This window comes from Miscanthus floridulus, chromosome 10, assembly GCF_019320115.1.
Source record: "Miscanthus floridulus cultivar M001 chromosome 10, ASM1932011v1, whole genome shotgun sequence".
Classification (NCBI taxonomy): domain Eukaryota; kingdom Viridiplantae; phylum Streptophyta; class Magnoliopsida; order Poales; family Poaceae; genus Miscanthus; species Miscanthus floridulus.
The window spans coordinates 6024855-6047907 of record NC_089589.1 but is presented as its reverse complement, the minus strand read 5'-3'; the positions used below and the strand labels follow the sequence as shown (position 1 = coordinate 6047907).

The 23053-nt window shown below is 45.4% G+C and overlaps 2 protein-coding genes across 5 annotated transcripts; one reads left to right on the top strand and one right to left on the bottom strand.

Moving 5' to 3' along the window:
• Positions 1 to 165: 165 nt before the first annotated feature.
• LOC136486136 (vacuolar protein sorting-associated protein 32 homolog 2-like) lies at positions 166 to 4673 on the bottom strand. Of its 4 annotated transcripts, none has more exons than XM_066482942.1 (8): positions 4534 to 4673; positions 4327 to 4403; positions 2945 to 3120; positions 1999 to 2098; positions 1326 to 1411; positions 1135 to 1226; positions 740 to 854; positions 166 to 563 (listed from the first exon to the last, which is right to left on the bottom strand). In XM_066482942.1, exons 3-8 carry the CDS (start codon positions 3032 to 3034, stop codon positions 372 to 374), a joined length of 675 nt encoding a protein of 224 aa, XP_066339039.1. In that variant the 5' UTR covers positions 3035 to 3120; positions 4327 to 4403; positions 4534 to 4673; the 3' UTR covers positions 166 to 371. The 4 variants fall into 4 exon arrangements, with proteins under 4 accessions (XP_066339039.1, XP_066339040.1, XP_066339037.1 ...); XM_066482943.1 differs by having other exon boundaries at positions 2945 to 3079; XM_066482940.1 differs by having other exon boundaries at positions 4510 to 4656.
• Positions 4674 to 6593: 1920 nt separating this feature from the next.
• On the top strand, positions 6594 to 9673 carry LOC136487558 (cation/H(+) antiporter 15-like). The gene is made up of 2 exons (XM_066484684.1): positions 6594 to 9487; positions 9524 to 9673. The coding sequence occupies exon 1, from the start codon at positions 6838 to 6840 to the stop codon at positions 9391 to 9393; it is 2556 nt and encodes an 851-aa protein (XP_066340781.1). The 5' UTR covers positions 6594 to 6837; the 3' UTR covers positions 9394 to 9487; positions 9524 to 9673.
• Positions 9674 to 23053: the final 13380 nt, after the last annotated feature.

The window sequence follows — 23053 nt, the reverse complement described above, 5'->3', positions numbered from 1 at the left end:
ACCGCCGTCCAGGGAAACAAACACGCCCTTATAGCTGACAGTCATCAGGTGGGTCCACCTGCCAGTGACAAAGTCACCAGCGACTCTGCGCGGACGATCTCATCGCAATATCATCTCCCTTTCATCCATTTTATATACCGCTCGCACAGCAACTATCAAGCAAACTCTAGGCAAGGCAAAAATAAAAAGAATATATTTAAAAACTTCAGCCAGCTCAAACACGCCCACCACAATGCTGCTACCTGCAAAGCAGGGCTCGTGTCTTCTACAACAGCGTGAATTTACAGCAAAACATATGTACCGGTGAGTGCGAAACGACCGAGCTCGCGATGCTGCCAGCCTCTACAGATGTCGTCAGTCTATGCCTACAGCTAGAGCGCCATCTCTGCCTGAAGTCTGGTCAGCTCGCTCAGATCACTGCCCTGTTTAGGAGCGGGCGCCGCTTCCGCTTTCGCTCTCGCCAACTGTTCCACGGGTGCCACGGACTGCCTCGCCGGCGGCTCAGGCAGCTCGTCCTCGATCTCTTCCTCCTCCAACTCCTGCAGCTCCGCTTCCAGCTCGTCCTGTTTTGTTTTTGCCCGGAAACTAGTTAGAGAGAAATAAATGGGTTCCATGCAGGACTCTCCGGGATCGACTATGCATACAGTGGGTGCACTTCAAGTTGATGATGACTGGGGTCTGGAACTCTGGATGCTATGAGCTTGTACCCAGTTTAAAGGGAGGGGAAGTCATACAGTACCTCGTCGAAATCAGCAGAAGCGCCAACTGGCGTCGCGAGCGCCTGCTGTATCTCCCGCATGTTCTCTGTCTGTTCGTTCGCCTCTTCAATGGCGCTCTCAATGTCGCCAATATTCCTGCACAAGAAGAATTGCCACAAACAGTTTGTCCAAGTGGCGGTTAATGCCATTTTAATTAATATTAATATAGTAGTAATAGTCTACATGAGAGCTATCAATACATGAGTTGTGTTAGATTCAGAAGGTGCACAAGCCCAACAACAGAAGGGCAGGAAATATTTAATCAAGAATGGGGGTTTTCATTGCATTATAAAAGAAAATGTAGAGAACGGCAACATCTTCAGATGTTACGTGTTACAGCTTAGTATAAGCCATCGTAGGGCAGATGGAACCTTACACTGATTGTTGAATAGCTTTGACAGCAGATGATCCGGAGCGCAAAGCATCAACTGTGTCCGTAGTTGCCTTGGCGCTTTCAAGCATTATGATCTACATAAACAACTTACAATCAATTTATCGCACCATTTTTACAAGCCCCGGGATGCGTGAACCAAGTTCGACATTGTGTGCATATGTTTTTTCCTTTACCTGGTCATGAACTCGCAACTGAAAATTTGATAGCTGCTCAATTTGTGTCTCGTACAGTTTCTTTTTCTTTAGACACTGAATAGCAGCTGAAACAAATAGAGAAGGAATTTCACATACAAGCTTAAGAGCTATTGTTCGAGAGGGGAAAAAAAGCTAAAGAGCTATAAAATAAAAGATGAAAAGCATCACAAGCTTAGGAAGAATCCTTTTATGTTCCAAGCACAGTGAGAACACAATATAATCTATAATGTTGTCTAGACATTCAATATCACTAATCTGTAGTTTCTCTTTGCTTTGCGCATTTATCGATAGGCTGTGTGCAAGACGTTAAATCAAAGTTAGTTTCTTTTATCACAACTGTGAGCTCTGTCGGTTTGTCGGTTTTTTGGTTTGGTAACCTCAAATTACCGTCCCAGCTTTAATTTGTAAAACTCTTCTTCTGCTTAATGAATACCGTGCCGATGGCACGTTCGAGAAAAAGTTAGTTTCTGACCAAAACACAATGAGGGAACAAGCATTCTTCTATACAAGCCTTTTGGTGGCAAAATTTTCAAAGATTAATGATAAGCAAGCAAAATTTGCATATTTAACAATTAAGAATGACGAATTATCATAAGATTGTAACAAAACATAAAAATAGCAGATGTGTTTGCTCTGGAGCAATGTTCATTACCATTCTTGTTCTTCGATTTTGTATAATCCTTAGCCTTTTCGATTTCTGCAGAACATTTCTTCTGTAGGAAACGCTCTTTCTTCTCCAGCATTTCTAGAGTCTGCACACATGAACGGTACAAAAAACACACCAATGTGAAAGGTAAATCTAAGGTAGCAAGTTAATATCTAGGTACTGCAGATATAAATTGCTGATCTGTTGGCAATAGCTGATGATGTAGACCGAGGGGCATGATCACAGAACAAATAATCCACAATGTCAGCATCGAATGCTATACTTTATTGTGTCCTTAAAAAATAGATGAGCTGAACAATAGAATTGAAGGGCTGACCATCTCGAATTTAACTGACCATCCTGCCTAAAGGTCAAGCATTCAGGACAAGCTGGCAGCTTATGCCAAGAAGGACCTCTTCCTCTCTCTTTTTCAACATGAGGACTCCGAATCATCTCTTGTTTTATTCCACTCTTATCTTATGGAAATCCATTCAATTCAGAAATACACATGATTACGTTACAGCAGTCAGCTGAAGATGGATAGGCTGTTTTATGACATTGGTTTTAACATATACTTCCACAATGTTGTGTTAAAAGCAAAAGAGTACAAATAGAAGGAAAAACAAGAGAGTTCTTCTGGCATACTCTTAAGAAGGGGGGAGAGAGCCCATTCTAAGAAATAAGAACTCTTTATATTTTAGAGGTGACCAGTTTCCACTTCAAAAAAAAAAGTATTCTTGATGAGAACATATTAAACCTCCATGAACTGCACCCTCGAATCCAGTCCTATCTTGCCAGAAAAAGGAGTAATATGTAATAGTACTGCCGCTTTTGAACAAAATAATAGTACTGCAGCTGATATATCACTATTGAAGGATCACAAGCGCAGCAACAGTGAAAACCAGGAACGGGGAAGATAAACAATGAATTAGGTATAAAGGGGATGAAAGACCTCATGGAGCCGATCCAGCGTGGGTATGGCAGAGGAGGCAGACTCCTTCTTCTTCTTGCTCTTAGTCTTTGGCAGCAGTTTCTTCAGCATCTTCTTGTCACTCCCTGCTGATTCTCCCTCTCGTCTGATGATGGCCTGTGTACGAAGGAATAGGAGGGTGATGAACTAGAGACAGCCTTCTCGAGGGAGAAGGGGAAAGTGAGGAAAAGAAGTCGTCAGAACAGAGTTCTTGAGAATAGTAAGTATGAAGAATATGTAGGGGCATCATAAAGCATGTGACGGGAGACAGAGAAGGATTTGTCTGCTTCAAGACAAAGACGAAAATGATTTTAAAAAAAAGACAAAGACGAAAATTCAGTTTCAATGATGTCACTATCTTAAGATACTTTACTCCATGTTAGACGGTTTGCCAACTTGTGATTGTGACCACTTTTCGTTAGAGCTGGTGTTAAAGTGAAATAATATTTGGAGGAGAAAGTCAAGCTTTTGTTGATACAAGTAGAGAACAACAATACTAGCAACTTTCAAAAAGAATATCCTGGTGCCCATTTGTTTGAGGCTTGAAAACATGCAGCAACTGAACAAGGGGTGTGCGCGCGTCAAGAGTCATGAGAGGAACCTTGAATTCACAGGCTGTAGGTCATATAGATATTTATCATCTTTTTACTGAACAAAGTCTATGTGCAGGTCTACAAGACAACAGTGGTAGCATTTCCTTGTAGTAAGAGAAGTTCCTTTAAAAAGCCAGAATTATAACAGCCACACATGATATCTATTTAGGACAGTGACAACAGAATCGGCATATTAGGGAGACGACAGAGGAATGATGTTGTTTTTGGTAGCAGGTATGTTGGATTAGGTCGGTCTAGCAACCTATTATATAATTTGGCGTCTTCTTACTTGGAACAAGCTGTGAATCTTACACCATACCACTCAAAATTCTTTTTCCTTAGACAAACTAGCGAGGTAAAGTAAGTAGCCATCTGCTTTTCCTTTCAGGACAAGTAGTTGAGCTGCCATTCCTTATCATCTGTGTGGCTTTTGAGAAACTACAATAGACGCGTAATGAAATTCGCCCATACAGCTAAGAGCTGAATAAAGGGGTATTCGATCCCAACCCATGCCTTCTATCATGAAAGCATCCAACTTTCGCAAAAAGGGGTTGGCAGATTGGGAACACTTCTCGGTTCCCCTTTCCTCTTTGTTAGCTGCATAGTCGCCTACACGGATCCCCTCCCTCTCTTCCTAGTGCTACGCAGCAGCACAACAAAGTAAATGGCGCGATAGGATTTGGTGACGAACTGACTGCGTGGTAGAATAAAGGAGGTTGCATATCAAGTGCAGACACATGAGCGTAGCCGTGGGATACCCCCGTCGCTTACCCAGAACGAAACCAGCTTGAGAAATCCAGAAGCACAACCAGTGGAGTCGGATCCCCGCAGGATCAAGCGAAGGCCGCCTGAATCGACGGAAAAAATAGAGGCAGTTAACATGCAGGTGCCAGCTATTTGCAGCAGCATTTCCGAACAAATACAGCGGGTGGAAAGCAGAGAGGGCCAACGCACCCCGAACGAACAGCCTCGCCTCACCACCGCGCCTCGATGCACCCGCCGCCGCGTGCCTGGGACTGGGAGCGCGCAGCAGATCGCCGATGGGGAAGCGGAGGTGGCGCTGCCGTGAGTGAATAAGGCTGCGGCTGCAGGAGCGGAGCCGTGGAGCGGTGGAGGTGGGAGCGCAGGGAAAGCGTCGCGTTCCACGAAGGCCAAGAGCCCAAGAGGCTCTTCGTCACTGGAGAAGGCCCGCATCGGTATTCCAAGCAGCCCATGTGAAGCCCATGAACGCAGTTTCATAGGTAGAGCACAGAAAGAACCGACCGATTAACCTAGCTGGTTTGCCCAATTAAATGAGAACCATGCATATTTCCTTTTTCTACCTCTCCCTGGTCATGGAATCAGCAAATTTATTAATATAATGTTGTGCGTTCCAATGTAAAATCCCATGAGAATATCTGGTAGCAAGAAGTGATCATAATATCAGGCCCATAAATAGTGGCAGATCTAGAAAAGTAAGTTAGAAATGGTTTCTCCCATTGTCTTTTATCTCTAGTCTCTTTTGTACAAACTTCCATGGATACCCATTTGTAGTGGGGCTTAGAAGAGGCTCCATGCTTTAAGTAGCGGTACTAGGGATTCGAACCCACCTCGCCTTGATGCCAGATCCACCCTTGTAAATAACACATGAATTAGCAGTATATAGCAAAAATAATATATGGGATGGTAACAACAAGACCATGATTGCACTATATAAGTGCCTGGTAGATATATCTACTGCAACTTATACTAAGGTACTTGATAGATTTTGCATCTTGAACCTCAAATAGCAGGCTACTTACCAGTTATTATCACCTTAGGGCTTGTTTGGTTAATCTCCAAACCGAGACGATTGGAAGGGGATTGAGAGGGATTAAATCTTTTCATAAGGGCTTGTTTGGATACACTTGTATCCCCCCCCCCCCTCAATCAATACATGTGGAAGCTGATTGGAGTGAAACTTAGTTTAATTTTCATCCTAATCCGCTCCAACACACGTGTATCAAGATGGATATGAGTGCATCCAGACAAGACCTGAAGGCTTGTTTGGATGCACTTGTATTCACCCCAAAACACATGTATTGAGTTGAAAAATTAACTAATTTCTACATTGATTCACTCCAACACACGTGAATTGTGATGATTACGAGTGCATTAAAACAAACCCTAAGTCAACATCCCTCCTCAATCTTTTTTGACTCCCTCGATTTAGAGATTAACCGGACAAAGCTTTAATTTGCACCCACCCATATGGACATGAAGAAAACGAGCAGATCATGATTGGACTTGAAAATGCGAGAATCGGATGGTATAACCCATGAGCCCATCCGCTAAATGACCTTTTTCTGAATAACACAGGAGATATCCTAGCTAGTGCAATATAGAAGGGAAAAAAGGGGGAACTAGGGTCAGAATAAACAAACCAAAGTGCTTGGACCATAAATTTGTAATGGTGTGCTATGGATAATCAACTGGCACAACATGTCTACTATGAAATGTTATGATAGTAAGTTTTTTTTTCAAAAGGAAATGGACGAACACAAAACGTAATGTCGAATCAACAAGGTTCGAGTCAAAAACAACAACATGTTGAAGCACAACTTACACTGCACCTCTGATAAAAAGCATGATCGTTATTCTTCTACTATCTAAAAAAACAAGATAAGAAGCCGATTTTCCCATGGCACGTCCTATTTGCCACAATTCAACTTTGGAGGTGCAGGTTAACTATGTAATTTGTAGATTAGATGAAAGTAATTCAAATGTTATATCAAATACTCCCCACATCCCAAATTTAAGACGTTTTGACTTTTCAGATACATCGTTTTTACTGTGCATCTAAACATAGTGTATATTTAAGTACATAGAAAAACTACGAATATAGAAAAAACCAAAATGTCTTATAATTTAGAATGATGGGAGTATAATCCAACTGATAAACAAAATGTTTTCTAGAGCTATGAATACCCACAGCTCTAGCAAATCCATGAAGATGCAAAAATTGTGGTAGAATCCAGGTCCTACATACCAGCCACGTGGAGGTCGAGCTCACAACCACAAACCATGCACGAGTGCATGCAAATGCAATGCAAGCAGAGTTCCGGCCGGCCGGCCAAGAATAGCAGCTCCGTCCTCTCTCCCATGGATCACTCGGCACCCCACACGCGCTTCTCCCCCATCCCCGGCGCGTAACGTCCACCAGTGACCGACCGTCACATCAGCCATCATCGCCGGCGGCGATCGACGAACGAGCTAACAATCGATCGACCGGCCGACGAGCGAACCGAGCGGCCGGCAGAGAGGATGGCGGCGACGGCGGTGGCCGACCCGCTGGCGGAGCTGTGGAACCACACGATGTCGGAGGGCCGGTCGGACCTCTTCTGCTTCGACACGAGGAAGATCACCATGACAGGCATCTGGACGGGGGACAACCCGCTGGACTTCTCCCTCCCGCTGCTCCTCTTCCAGATCATCCTCGTCACCGCCACCACCCGCGCCGTGGCGCTGCTGCTGGCGCCGCTCCGCCTCCCGCGCTACATCGCCGAGATCCTGGCGGGCTTCCTCCTGGGGCCCTCCGTGCTGGGCCGCGTCCCGCACTTCTCCGACATCGCCTTCCCCGTCCGCAGCATCTTCATCCTCGAGTCCATGTCCCTCATCGGCCTCGTCTACTACACCTTCACCATCGGCGTCGAGATCGAGCTCCACACCGTCCTCCGCGCGGGCTTCCGCAGCTTCTGGTTCGCCGCCGCCTCCGCGCTCCCGCCCTTCCTGGTCGGCGCCGTCACGGGCTACGTCGCGCTCTCCAGCGCCGGGGACGAGGAAGGCGGCGGAACGACGACGGCCGCCAAGGCCGGACAGCAGTTCCTCAACCGCCTTTCCTTCCCCGTATTCCTCGGCGCCACCTTCTGCTCCACCGCCTTCTCCGTGCTGGCGCGCAACATCGCGGAGCTCAAGCTCGCCGGCACCGACGTGGGCCAGCTCTCCATCTCGGCGTCGCTCATCAACGACACCTTCGCGTGGGCCGGGCTCACCGTCGCCACGGCGCTCGCGCACGTCCGCTACGGCATGGTCCCTTGCCTCTGGACGCTCGTGTCGGGCGTGCTCATCGTCAGCGCAAGCTACCTCGTGGTCCGCCCCATGCTCGTCCGCCTGGCGCGTCGCGTCGCCGAGGGCGAGGTAGTCAGCGAGGCGCACGAGTGCTGGGTCCTCGTCGGCGTCCTGGTCGCCGCGCTCGTCGCCGACGCCGGGGGCACGCACGCCATTTTCGGCGCCTTCGTCTTCGGCCTCGCCGTGCCCAACGGCCCCGTCGGCGTCGCCATCGTCGAGAAGGTGGAGGACTTCGTGGTGGGCACGCTGCTGCCGCTCTTCTTCGCCATGAGCGGGCTCCGCACGGACACCGCCAAGATCACCAGCACGCCCGCGGCGGTGCTGCTGATGGTGGCCGCTCTGGCCGCGGCCATCCTCAAGGTCGCCGCCACCGTCGGCGTCGCCGCCGTGTTCGGCATGCCGCTGCTCGACGGCACCTCCATCGGCCTGCTGCTCAACACCAAGGGGATCATCGAGCTCATCATCCTCAACATCGGCAGGAACAAGCGGATCATGAGCGACCAGTCGTTCACGGTGCTGGTGTTCATGTCGGCGCTGATCACGGCGCTGGTGACGCCGCTGCTGGCGCTGGTGGTGAAGCCCGCGCGGCGGCTGGTGTTCTACAAGCGGCGCACCATCGCATGGCCGCAGCCGGACGCGGAGTTCCATGTGCTGGCGTGCGTGCACATGCCGCGCGACGTGCCGGCGCTCCTCACCCTGCTGGACGTGGCGTCGCCGTCCGACCGGTCGCCCGTGGCGGTGCAGGCGCTGCACCTGATCGAGTTCGCGGGGCGGTCGTCGGCGCTGCTGCTGATCAACGCGTCGGCGCCGTCGTCGTCGTTCGAGCACTCGGCGCACCGGCGCAGCCAGGTGGAACTGCAGTTCAAGCACATCGCGCACGCCTTCATGGCGTACGAGGAGAACGTAGCGGGCGTGTCGGCGCGTACCATGGCGGCCGTGTCGCCGTACGCGACGATGCACGACGACGTGACGTCCGCGGCCGAGGAGCGGCACTCGGCGCTCATCCTGCTGCCGTTCCACAAGCACCGGTTGGTGGACGGCGGGATGGAGGTGTTCCACCCGGCGATCCAGCCGCTGAACCAGAGCATCCAGCGCTTCTCGCCCTGCACCGTGGGCATCCTCGTCGACCGCGGGCTGGGCGGCGTGCCGGGCGCCGGGTGCCGCGTGGCGGCGCTCTTCTTCGGCGGCCGCGACGACCGTGAGGTGGCGGCGCTGGCGATCCGCATGGTGTACAACCCGGCCGTGGACCTCACGCTGCTCCGGTTCGCGCAGAAAGGCGGCAGCTTCACGGGCACCGAGTTCGACGCGCTCAAGGAGCGCAAGGCCGACGACGGGATCCTGCGGGAGTTCCTGGACCGGGCCAACAGCGTCAGCGCCGGCGGTGGCGGCGGCGCGGGCGTGGAGTACCGCGAGCGCGGCGTGTTCAACGCCAACGAGATGGTGGCGCAGATCAGGGAGGTGGAGGCGCTGGGGAAGGACCTCTTCGTGGTGGGCAAGGTGCCGGGACTGCCGGCGCTCACGGCGGGGATGGCGGAGTGGAGCGAGTGCCCGGAACTGGGGCCCATCGGGGACCTGCTCTCGTCGAGGGACTTCCAAACCACGGCGTCGGTGCTGGTGGTGCAGTCGTACGCGAGGCCGTCTGCCGGGGGGATATCGGCGGAGCTGGGACTGGGCGGCGATGGCGTGCCTGCGGCGGGACGGCCGCCACGGCCAGATCAGATCCATAGGGGTAGCCTCGGGAATAGGAGCTAGCTAGCTAGGTCTGTAGGTCATCGAGGTGGCTAGCTAGCGTCGCGCCATGGATGGGTTCATGCTCGATCATGAGGTTCATGGTAACAACAAGCACGTAGCCGCCAGCGATCATCGGAGAAATTTAGTCGAGGTAGCTTGCATGCTAATTGCAGTTTCTGTAGTTAAATACCACTGTTGTAACTCTGATTCTAAAAACAGGCTGTTTATTAGGACATTGACATGATCTTTGAAGTAACATTATTTTGGTTTGTAATTTTTGTTATTACAAAATATACCATACTAATAAATAGTAAAGTGTTTATGCATTAAGAAAACATATGAACATGGTAACGTTGTTACTAGTGAACCGAGCATCTCCATCAGATGAGTATCCCTTTCCTAAAAAAAATCTAATATAAGAGACAAGAGATTGAGAAAACCGAAAAATCTCATATAAGGGACAAGAGATTGAGAAAACTGAATTGAAGCTTACAGGGAGGACTGCGGCCGCAACATATTGAGAATACTTCATGCCCTTTATTTACATGGGACCCATCTGTCAATGACACATCTCGTTTCTTCTTCATCCTCTCTCCTTCCTCTCTGTGGCACCCCCGACGCTCCTTCCTCTCCCTCTCACTCTGTGGCACCCCCGACGCGCAAGACATCTCCCCTCCAATTGAGGGACTGAGGGGAGATTTTGAGGGATTGAGAAAAAATATAGAAAAAGGAGATTGAAAAAGGGGATTTGGTGGAGCAGATTTTTTTTTTCACCTCATTATCCTATGTGACAGGTTTTAGGGAAAGGGGATCTCTTTTCTCGATCTGATGGTGATGCTAGCTTTTCTTAGATTAGCCACGGTCCACGCGCGTGGTGAAAATCCCGATGCTTGAATCGATCTCTTTTTCCCATCTAAGCTTCGATGTTTGCCCAGTGTAGGAGAAAATGCAGGCATGGAAACCTTTGGTATCAATGAAAGTAGAGGCGGGGGCTGGCTTTCATAGAAAATATATGGTCCCGCTTGTAAGCGACACGAAGATATCACAGAAGTGTTATGAGGTAAGAGAATAAAGTGGCATGATGAACATATACTTCGGAGCATTGACACACCGTGGCTAGTCTTAAATTCACAATGTAGATAAAAAAATTTATAGGACATCTCATATCCGAACCAGTATATAAATACATGTCTCGTGCAATATCCCTTTGATATACTGCGAGTCATTCATTGAATTACTCGTTTACACGATTTTTTCGGGTCGGGTAATTCGGGTAATTCAAAATTCGGGTAATGAAAATTGCTATCCGATATTACCCCCGAAAAAACACTACCTGCAAATTTGGGTACCCGATAATTCGGGTTCGGGTTCGGGTATTACCCGATATACCCAAATTTACAGAAAATAACCAACTACACTAAATTTCAGTAGCGATCTATACATAATTTCAGCAGCAATTTGTATAGAATTTCAATAGCAATTTGTAGAGAATAATATATTACAGTCACTCATTCAAATAGAGAGAATTATATTCTAATAAAGTGATAAGTTAAATGGTTCAGCTAACAACACATGATAAATACAAAGACAAAAACAAATCTTTGGGTAGTTCGGGTAGTTTGGGTACCGGGGGATATTACCCGAATTACCCAAACTAATTTCGGGTAATCAAAATCGCTATCCGAATTTGGGATCGGGTACCTCGGGTTCGGGTAATTCGGGTCCGGGTTCGAGTAATTCGAGTATGGGTAATAGGTATCGGGTATTTTGCCCAGGCTTAGTCAAACACACGACACTTGTGTTCAAAGTGAATAGCTGACATGAAGATATATCACTAGACTTAGCATATGGGCCGTTTAGGACATCAACACGGTCGACATTTCGACCTGCATTTTCTTATTACAATATACCATTTAAAATAGTAAAATTATATATTATGAAAGCATGATTTTTTTAGGGGAATTATGAAAGCATATGAACGTGGTAGCATTGTGGTTTCTTTGTTAACATAAACAGCTGGGCCTATATCGATGGCCCAAACTAATGAAGCCAGCACGTTATCGTTAGCTGAGAGAGTTGGCAGGGGCAGGTCCGCTGGGCCCTAGTAACTTCACGCTGGACCTGGGTGTAGTGGGTTATTGACTCATGGGCATATATTGTCATGGGCCAGGACACCTATTACTAGGCTGGGCCGCTAAAAGGCTTAGTGGGCTGTCTGCTGCAATGGCGGCGTACGTATCCTTCATGCAGGAGTTCATTTTTAAACTTTATTGAACAAATAAGGAGCATGCGCTTCTCTCGCCTCAAATTGACACCCCCACCCCCAAAAAAAAACACGTAATCAGCAGAGTATATGTTTTTTTTAAATTTGGGGTCAGATTCAGCATGGTAGTGGTAACAAATGCATTATTCAAGATGCAACGGAGTACTGTATTATAACCGAAAACGTATCAAATGTGTCAAGAATTATGTAGGTAGGCTAGCTCTAGCTCTAGCTGCGACGACGACCTTGGAGAGAGATGAGGAGGGATTTTTCTTTTTTATTAGCCGCGGTATCGCAGGAGTCGGGGTGGGTAGACGGATGAACCAAAACAAATATCGCAGGGGTCGATGCATGATTATTGTTTCCTTCCATGCATGTGGCCTCAGGTGATCGATTTATTTTCTTCAAAGCTGACGGGGATCCTTTGAAGAACATCAACGTACCTCCCTTCCAAAGCAGCATGATTTCGATGCATGATTATTGTTTCCTTCCATGCATATGGCCTCAGGTGATCGATTTGTTTCTTTCAAAGCAGACGGGGATCCTTCGAAGAACATCAACGTACCTCCCTTCCAGAGCTGCATGATTTCGATGCATGATTATTGTTTCCTTCCATGCATGTGGCCTTAGGTGATCGATTTGTTTCCTTCAAAGCAGGCGGGTATCGCAGGCATGGGCAGACGGACGAACCAAAACAAATACCGCACAAAAAATTATCCATGTTTTGTTCTTTTTAGTTGTAGGAGATTGAACCACTTCTCTCGCCTCAAATTGACACCCCTACCCAAAAAAAAACATGTAATCAGCAGAGTATATGTTTTTTATTTTATTTGGGGTCAAATTCAGCATGGTAGTGGTAACAAATGCGTTATTCAAGATGCAACGGAGTACTGTATTATAACCGAAAACGTATCAAATGTGTCAAGAATTATGTAGGTAGGCTAGCTCTAGCTCTAGCTGCGACGACGACCTTGGATACCATGCATCGTCCGTCATATGAGGCAGAGATTCATCAGAGAGTCTTGCTAGCATGCAGTGGCAGATGCCATCTAATGACTAATGGCGTACTGTACATTCTGCCGGGTCCTTTTTCTGTACATTTTGCCGGCTCTAGCTAAGCTCATACTACTAGCTACTCCATGCATGGTTCTCGATTAGACGCCCCCCGTATGCATTTGCAGGGCCGCGCCGCATGCCGCATGCATGAGCGCGCCTCCCTCCTAAAAAGGACTCTGGTTCTAGTTTTGGATTGAAACAATTTTTTTTTAAAAGTTTGATTAGGTTTATATACAAAGTAGTATTAATTTTTATGATTTTACAAGATAATATAATACTTACGCAATATTATAAAGGTTAGTATTTTTTTTTTGTAGATTTGATCAAACCTAAAACTATTTTACTTTTTTTTTAAAAGGTAACAATTTCATTTTTTTCTTTTACGTTGGAAGTAGTATATGCCATGGCCATGCGCATCTAGGATATATATCCCGACATGTCCAAGATATGACATTTCAGAAGGAGGGCAAGGAGAGGTCTCGGACCAAAATTTATTGCTGAAACCAACCAGCGAACAGGCTGATTACCTCTCACACTAGTGTGGTCCCAAAATCTAGCACTTCATCACATATTGTACTCCTATGTGCTCACTCACGCCCTGTTTGGTAAGCTTTGCTCTGGCTCCGGCTGCTACGGAGCACCCCTACCAAATGGTTTAGTATTAGGAGCTGTTTTTTATGAAAAAAAGGAAGCCCTACAAAACAAGGCCTCAATGTTGTCTCACTCTTACCTTAGAGCAACTCTAGGAGACTCCGTATTCCCTTTCTATTTTACAGAAATTGAGATTTTGTTAAAAAAAATCCTCCAATAGTTTCTTTAATTATATTTCTAAATATAAACATTCTCTATTCTAGGTTTCTCGCTAGCCAAATATAAAGAGCGAGAATGACTCTCTAGAGTAGTGCATAAGATATAAAAAAACTGTTGAAACTACAAAGATATAAAAATGATTTTTCCCAAATAACTCTTTAAATAATAATTTTAGTGAGTAAATTTTGGAAAGACTCTTTACTACGATCGGATGCGAGATAGGCTATGGATCGATGCATGGGTCGGTTGGTGACATGACTGTACATGCATGGGCCAGCTGAAATAGGCCCACCGGGCCAGGTCGCAGCAGCAGAAGCCCAGAAGCCCCCGCATCTCGTCTGAATCTGATTTCTGATGTACGTTGGCCTGAACAATACCTTTTCTACTGATAGGAAAGAGCAAAGAGGTTAGTTTTTTATTTTACATACATTATTTATTTATAGCAAAAACTTATCTGCAATCTAAGACATGCTCATGCATGTAACGATGCCGGTGGGGAAGCTTTGGGGTCACCCGTACCCATATCCGTTAATTATCCATCCTCGATTACCCATAAGGGTAATGTCCATTGGGTGTGGATTATCCAATGGGTAGGAGATTTTTGCTGGATCGTTTCTTCCTTCTCCCGTCGACAGGTAACTCTCGTTTGCCAGCAGGAGCATCGCCCTCCGCCGGTGCTGCAGCCTGTAGGTGCTAGTTCGCTCCCGTGCGCAGTCACCGCAGATTGATTTGGAGGGCATCGGCGGGTCGAGCTACACGGCTGCTGGGGCACGGGCGCCGGGGTGAAGTGGCCATGACCGCCATGAGTATGACGAGGGAGCGAGCTTCTGCATGACGATGCTGCCGCCGCCCGTGGTCGAGCATGTGGACAGCGCAGGCTGTGCTTGGTGTACGCGCCTCCTCCATGTGCGGTTGCGAAGTGGCCATGGACGACCTCTACAGTCACACGTCCCTCTCTCACCTTCCGCTTCTAGGCAGAGGCGATGAGCTCCGCTCAGATCTGAAGCCTGAGCATATACATTAAATGGATAATACCTCTATTATCCTACCCATAACCACAATCAAATGGATAATCCATATCCTCCCTAAACAGCATGGGTACGGGTTTTGGTATGGACACTGGTTATCCAGTGGCATCGTTACATGCATGTTATTAACTTAGGCTTAGAACAACTGATGAACTGTCATGCATCTACGCTAGACCAGTTGGTCTGGCTGTGCGCTTTGCACCCTGCCGGCCAGAGTTCGAACCCGGGGCGGATTTGTTGGTGTGGCAGAACCACCCAAATTATGTTGGCCCACGTGTATCCGCCATTGTCCTAAAGACCTCTGACTGCTGTACACGAAAGCCAGATAATCTGGTAGTCTATCGGGTGTCCTCGAGGAACCCCGAATCATCTATATTTTACAACTCATACTGGATCAACAATGGAGTTACCACAACATTACAACATTGATACAAAAATTTCATATATCGGAGTTGTGGAAGATTTACAACATTAGATTACAAAACACGTTTTAAGTAAAACTTAACTTTAGATCCAAATGGTGAATAGGACAGCAGAAGCAAATTAGAAGAAGCACCTAAAGTAGAAGAGACATCCAGATCATGTTGAGCCCACCGACATGACCTTGATTAACAACACTGGTCAGTACCTGCAACAGGGGTTAACAAACCCTGAGTACTTGAGGGTACTCAACAAGACTTACCCGACTAAAAGAAAAGACTCCAAGGACATGCAGGCTTAAGGAAAAGTCTGAAGCAAGAGTAACTTATGCAGAAAAGCTTACTATGAGTGGATCCTTACTTTCAATATTTTAGCTATGTATTAAGTCATTATCGGTATCCAGTTTGCACCTGATCTAAATCAATCACTTCATTAAACATCTCTGAAGGGACCGTGACGCCTAAGAGGGGGGGTTGAATTAGGCAACTTAAAAATCTAACTCCAAAACTATGGCCTCTTTTTCTAACTCTAGCAAAATCTATGCAATAGATAAACTATCTAGATGTGCAACTATGGTTTTGCTAATGTGTTGCTATCTCTACCGCAAACGTAGTAAAGTAATCAATGTAAATGCGGAAGCTAAAGAGCAAGGTAGAGATATGCAAACTCCCATCGACAACTCCGTTATTTTTACCGAGGTATCGAGAAGCGCGCAAGCTTCCCCCTAGTTCTCGTTGGAGCCCCTCGCAAGGAATCCCTCACAAGGGCCAATCTCCCGGTCAGGTAACTCCATAGATAGCCTCGGGCCTTCCCCACGCGCAAGTGGGTCTCCGACGTGCCTTCCGGCAAGCCTCTCCCGGATGCTCCCCGCCGTCTTCACTATCAAGTTTCCGATCGAAACGCCGCGGGCCTTGTTCCCTCCGGTACACGGTGGCGGCCACACCACAAACTCGGTTGGTGTGATCTCGCAAGACTTCAAGTCCCTCCGATGTACAATACTTGTGCTCGCAAGCACGGGGTAGCAGGAGGTATGCAAACCTCACTAAACACTAGGCCTAAACCTAGAGCAAGCGCATAAGCGGTGGTCTAATCAACCTAAGCACTTCACAAAGCACCTACGCTAATCACCTAATAAAACACTAAGCACTATGCAAGTGGAGATCACTAAAATGGTGTAACAACACCCTTGGTATGTTTCCTCAGCTCCACTCCTCTCAAATGGCCGGTTAGGGGTTGTATTTATAAGCCCCACTGAGAAAGTAGCCGTTGGGGTCGAACTCCCGCAATTCTGCTACTGATCGGACGCTGAATCGTCCTGATCGGACGCGTCCGGTCGTCCCGACCATTGAGCCAGCAATGTGTTGATTGGACGCTGGCCAGCGTCCGGTCGCCTACCACCAGACGCGTCCGGTCGTAGATTTGCTGCTCTAGAACCATACAGTACTTGATCGGACGCTGCTGTCCTGCGTCCAGTCGGTTGCCGCCAGTGTCCAGTCGCCTGTCTACCGAGCCACTTGTCCAGCGTCCGGTCGAAGCGTCCGGTCGCTTGTCCAGCGTCCGGTCCAACGTCCGGTCACCACAGTGAGCTTATTTCTTCACGATCTTGCATACGGCTTGGTTCCAATCTTTATGCTTGGACTTTGCTTGATCTCTTGGGTCTTCTCTTGTGCTCCTAAGGTCTTGCTTGAGGTGTTGATCATTGGATCATCATGTCGCCTTCGTCCAAGTTACGTCTTGCACCCTATTGAACTACAAAACAAACACTTGCAAATTCATTAGTCCAATTTGATTGTGTTAGTCATCAAACACCAAAATCCAAAGTAAATGGGCCTTGGGTCCATTTTCCTTACAATCTCCCCCTTTTAGTGATTGATGCCAACACGACCAAAGCAAGCAAGTAATAAGAATTTGGAAGTTAAAAACTACCTACTTGCTAGGATGCAATGCAAAGGGCAAGTTTATTTGATACTTAAAGATACCAATTGAAATCATATATGATATTAAGGGATACCAATTGAAATCAATTGTAAGATACCAATTAAAACTAAATGAAAGGTTATCTTGCCCTTGCAAAATCCCCATGTGGCATTATGGATTCCTATAAATTTTACCATTACTTAGACTAATCCATAATCCACTTTCCTCCCTTTCTCGGACCATTGTCACTTGTAGACATCAACTTGATGCTTGCCTTTGGTCCTTCAAATTCTCCCCCTTTGGCATCAAACACCGAAAAGGAAGACATTAGTAGCACAAGGGAGGGTCAAATTTTGTGATCCTTTGTGTATAGAGTGAAATGGATCACAAAATTTGACTCTCACATTATATAGACTAAGCTCCCCCTAAATATATGCATACATATGGTAGAAAGCAAAGCATATGCATAATTAGCAATTTATTGCACAAGAGAATTTAATCTATATAATGCATGAAGAAAGCATATAGATATGAAATGAAAACAACATGATTATGTCAATTGAAGAATGATGCTTAACTCCGGGGATTCCAATTTCCTTACAATGAGACTACTACACATGTAATAGGTTTGAAAAAAATTATACTATTTGAAAATGTGTTAGTCTCAAAGCATCCAAGTTGTAGAATTACTCCCCCTAAATATGTGCACACAAATGTAGAATATTTTGTAGAAATCATGCACATTGATTTTAGAATAAAAAATACCACTTGAAAGATGACATCTCATGAATGTTAAAATCATTTTCAAAAAGATATCCGGGAGAGATTATCTATAATTTGGACTTTGGCACATATTGGATGAACAATAGTAATGTAACACCTCGGGTGTTTAAATACTAAAACCTGTCATGTCATCATGTGCATTGCAAAGCATTTGGCATTTAGTGAAACTTTTGATATGCATACACTAAAACAAGTTTACCTTTATGTGGTGTGTGCTGAATTGTATTGTTGGAATCAAGTTTGAAATTGGTTTGAATTTGAATTTTCAAGGAAAACCTGTTTTTCAATATTTAAATTCTACCCTAAAAACCCAATTCAAAATCTAAGCATATTTTGGGGTTGAGCCTAAAAGCAAACGTATAGAGCTTGTCAATTTATACAAAGTTTGTTTTTGGAGTTTTCAAAGTTGTTATGAAAAATTTGAAGTAATTTGAAAAGGCATAATTCGTTAAATGTCCCCTATTTGAATTCAAAAGTTCATTTCAAAATGTAGACTGAATTAGGGGGTGGTTATAAAAGCAAAGTTGTAGAACTTTAGATTTTGAGCAACTTCTATTTTTGGAGATTTTTGAGTTGTTATACAAAATTGGGAGTAATTTGAATTTTAAAACGAATGGCAATTCTGTAATTTGGAGGAACAATACCACGACCACCGCCCCACCGCCGGCGTTGCTTCTCCGGCCTTCTAGTTGCGTCTGTGGCCGCCCTCGGCTTTGCGCTGGCATGAGCGGGTCACTGCGTGTCGTCTCCTCGCTCTTTTGGCCGCGCTATATAGATCAGACGCCGTCGTCGACCTTCATTTCTCTCCTCTGTTTCCCGACGCCGTCGTCTTAGCTTCGTCGAGCTCACCTCGCCTCCTCAGCGCAAACCAGCCTCGGCAAAGCAGTGTTCCAACTCTGTCTCCTCCTTGTGAACCCATCCCACCAACTGTGGTTGCCTGAGTCCATCAGGAATCGCCGCTAGCAGCCTTTCTTCCTCACGGCCGGCAGCATCTCCGTCGAGCGCGCTTCGCCGTGGCCAGAGCTCCACGGTCTGTCTCTGCTCGTGCTTGGTATGCTGTCAGCTTCGCCATGTTCCTGTGATGCTCTATGACCTGTTGCTTGCTCGTTTTGCCCACTACAGTCACCGATACACTGTCGTCGACGAAGTCTGCTCCGTCGTGACCGCTGTCAACGTCGACCCACGTCACCGTAGCTTCTCCGGTCTCATTCTTTGCTCCAACATGATCATGGTGAGCTGCTGAACCTTTCCGTGCCTTTTGTTTGATCTCTACCAGCCTTGTTTCATCGGCGTAGTGCTGCCGTGTCACCGCGTCCGCCATGGCCGGCGTCAGCCTCGAATCGTGCCGTGCTTGAGTTAGCTAGTGTCTCCAATCGATGCGCCATGTTGTTGTGAGTGTTTTGGTACTTTGGCCGTCGCCGTTGGACTCACCGTCGGCGAGTTAGCGTCGGTCTGTGCCGTCATCGTCGCGGTCAAAGCTAGAGGTTAGGGATGACAGGTGGGACCCGTATGTCAGCGACTGTGTTGTTTGAAAATGATTTTTCCTTTTTTAGAATCGAATGAATAGTGTCTATTTTTGTTATTTTTGTGTAGATTTATTTAAAGCTCCAAAAATTATGAAAATTTTTGTGTGACCTCTCTGTGATGAATACTATTTAGGAAAATATGAAATATTATTTTTCAGTACTTCTTGAATGTGATGAAAAATTGCTCAATTAATGAATAAATGGATTTCCATGATTTTTCTAGGCTCAATGAATTATCCAAAAATTATGAAATTTGTTTTGCCACTTACTTATCATGTGATGAATCTTTACTAAAATTTTGAGCTCAATTAGAATAAGTTGATTTATTTCATAATTTTAAATTAAATAATTAATTCATAAAAGCAAATAGTAACCTTTAATGATTTAGGTTTTGTTTGAAATTTTGGATTGAGTGATGACCTTGGGTCATTAGTTGGTAATGATCCTTGGCAATTAATGTATGTGTTACGAGACAGGTTTAGTTAGCTTGACTTGCAGCTGTACCGCGAAGGAAAGTTGTATCTGAATTGTTAATTTTACATCCATCATCGAGCATATGTTTCATATCCCGCATCATGTTAAACATGGCATTGTTACTATGTGTAGTGAACGAAGGTGAACACGTGGTAGTTCATCAAGTTACGGAGGAGGTTAATCCGCCTGTTGAGGTCGAATCGGATACTTGTGGAACGCCGTAGGAACTTAACTTTTTCGTCAACGAAGGCAAGCCCCGGATGCATTTAACCCTACCTTGTGTTTTACAAATTTTATCGCTTTTTGCTTTTATAGACTGCATTAAGTGATTGGGAGTCAAGTGGAAACCTAATTGGTGCATTACCAACCTTGTTCTTCTATATCTACCTTGATTACCTGTTTTATTCGTAAATGACTAGTTATGCTTAGTCATGCTTAGTCGGGTGATTACCTGTCACCTGCGAGTTTTAAATGGATCTTTGGTTACTTATGTTATCATGAGATGTGAACATGGAAGTAATAAATCTAGACCGGGCGGACTCGGTGTGTGAGAGCCACAAGATATGGAGGTCTTGTGAGCGGCTTCTTTCCGCCTGTGTCGATTAAGGTCCATCCGTTGTTGAATTACATGAGATGAGACTTTGTAGTACTAACCACATACTCCGGTAAGCCTTAACTTGGCAACTCTATTACGAGAATGGCTAATCGCGCACTAGGAGTGGAGAGATGGCGAGAATAGCATGTACCCACGTGGCAATGGGCCGGATTGGTGGAGTACTGTATTCTCGGGTGGCGCAGACCCATTCTTGTTTTAGGAGACCTAAGGGTAGGTTGATATATTTAAGTCAGGGACCTGCATATGTCGTGTGGTCTGGAATCCCCAGCTGGGTTTTTAATCGGTTCGAATCGTCATTGCTCCTCGGTTATGGAGACTCAACTCACTGTTCATCATCGTAGTTTAATAACTAAAACTTGAGAAAGGTTTGAGAAGAGTTTGATATGAAGTTCATGATCTCATTACGGATCATGGCAGATTCATATATTGTTCTTATGAAGTTTAAATATTGAAATACTAAAATTTTGCTAAAGAGATTTTATGCGAAAGAACTTTGAGTATTGCTAATGCCATACCTTGAATCCCCGAGCCTACATTCCTGAGTCTTCTCAGTCTTTATTTCGGTTAAGTCTTGTTGAGTTCTTTTGTACTCAGGGTTCGTTGACCCTTGTTGTAGGTGAGCCTCATGAGCAGGTCTGTTGTGGATCTTGCTGCATGACTGTTGTTCAGGTCGATGACGATAAATGAATGTGTGATCCTTGGGCAGGATGCTTATTTTGTGTGTTATGTTTATGTTAATTATGCCACTCCACTACTACTATGGTTTGTAATAATTATCGAACTTAGTTTGTAAGGTTTAAAACAACTGGTTTGTAAACTATGTTATCGTAAGACTTCCGCTATTTTACTCTGATGTATGTATTTGAATAAATGTTGTAATACTGCAATGACTCTGTAATGTGATCCTACTCGGAAATCATGGATGATTCGGGGTTCCTCGAGGACACCCAACAGACTTCTTAAGTTACCAGGAACATATGCATAGTTGTCAAAGGTCGTTGGATAGTGACAAGTGCATGTGGGTCCTATAATTTAGGAGGTTCTACCACAAGTAAGACAAGCTATGTGTCGTGCTTCTAAGCAATTTTAAACCATGTAGGTTTGCTCCAAGGGTTAAAAATGAGACCGAGCAAGCCTACCATAAGATATACCTAGTGTATGCATGACAAAAGATATAAGCATGCAAATGCAAACCTAGGCATGAAGAATAACTAGATGCTTAAAGATACTAATTGTAGGAGAATCTAATTGCAAGATGTACCAATTAAAAAGCAATAACATCTAGTTACCTAACATGGGAAGGAGAATTTGGGTCCATAGTATTCACTAACCCACTTGGTAATGATTTTGTCCATCATGATGCACTCCATGAAATGCACCCATACTTTGCTAAGTCTCCAAATTCCCCGAAATCCGATGGACTTCTCACTTCCCTTTCGGGATCCAAACCTTCTTGGTGCTCTTCATGTTTGAAATGATTTTCTTTGGCACCCAAAAGCATTTGACCCCATAGTTGGCTTGCTTGTTTACCTTGATGGCCACCACCTTGTCATTTTTCTTCTTCAAGAGATAAGGTGTGGAGGCCTTCTTGTCCACCTTGTTGGTGTAGGTGTTGGAGAGCTTGCTTGTTTGCTTTTTCTCCTTCTTCTTTGCTCCTCCCCCATTTTTCACCTTGCACTCATAGGACTTGTGACCTTCTTTGTGGCACACATAACAAACCATGGTTTGTCCTTCATCAAGCTTCTTCACTCTCTTGACGGTGTTATCTTGATGAAGTTGGGTTTGCTTCGTCTTGCCTTTCACTTGAGTCAAGTCCTTGATGAGGCGAGCTACTTCTTGCTTGAGTTGCTCATTCTCCTTTGCAACCTCTCGTGTGCATGTATCTACAACAACTTTCTCAACACAAACTTGGTTGCACAAAGGTGAGTCTAAACATAAATCATTACAAGAAGTAGAGGCATCCTTTTTAGACATGTTAAAGATAGAACTTTTCTTTTTAGATGCCTTGGTAGGGGGTTGTGCTAACGGCTTCAAGATTGGCAACTTTATTAGTTAGCTCATCACAATATTTGCATATGGTTTCCATTTTAGCAAGCAAACTATTATATGCTTCTTGTGAGCTAGCTAACTTTTCTTTTAATTTTTCATTTTTCTTTAAGAGTTGCTCATCGTTGATTGTGCATGCATTTGTTGTTGCACTAGTCTCAAGTTTCTCAATTTTAGTAGATAGTTCAACATTGAGATTAGCAAAGTCCTCATATTGTTCAAGCAAGGTTTTGTATGCTTTTTGTGAACTATCTAGCTTTTCTTTTAAACTTTTGAGCTTCTTTTGTTGACTAGTGCAAGCTTTAGCATAATTAATATTTTCTTGCACAAGTTCATGATAAGAAGGCATATCATCATCACTATCACTCTCACTAGAGGAATAACTTTCGTTACCTTGTGCCAGAAGGCACACATGAGAAGAGCTTGATGATGAGTGCTTGCGGCCTCGCCTCTTGTGATGGGGTTCTTCTTCACTTGAAGAATCATCCCATGATCTTATTGATGTGAGAGCTTGTTTCTTGCATGTCTTCTTCTTTGTTTTGGGTGTGGGCTTGTTTGGACAAACTTCCACAAAGTGCCCCAACTCGCCGTATCCATAGCATCCTCTCTTTCTTTGCTCATTTCTTTAATTTGAGAAATTGAAATCTTGAATTTGGATGGGCACACCCTTGATATTTAGCCTTTGGATCATCTTCTCCACCTTGTTGATCACTTTGATTGATTCTTCATCAAGATCGGAGGT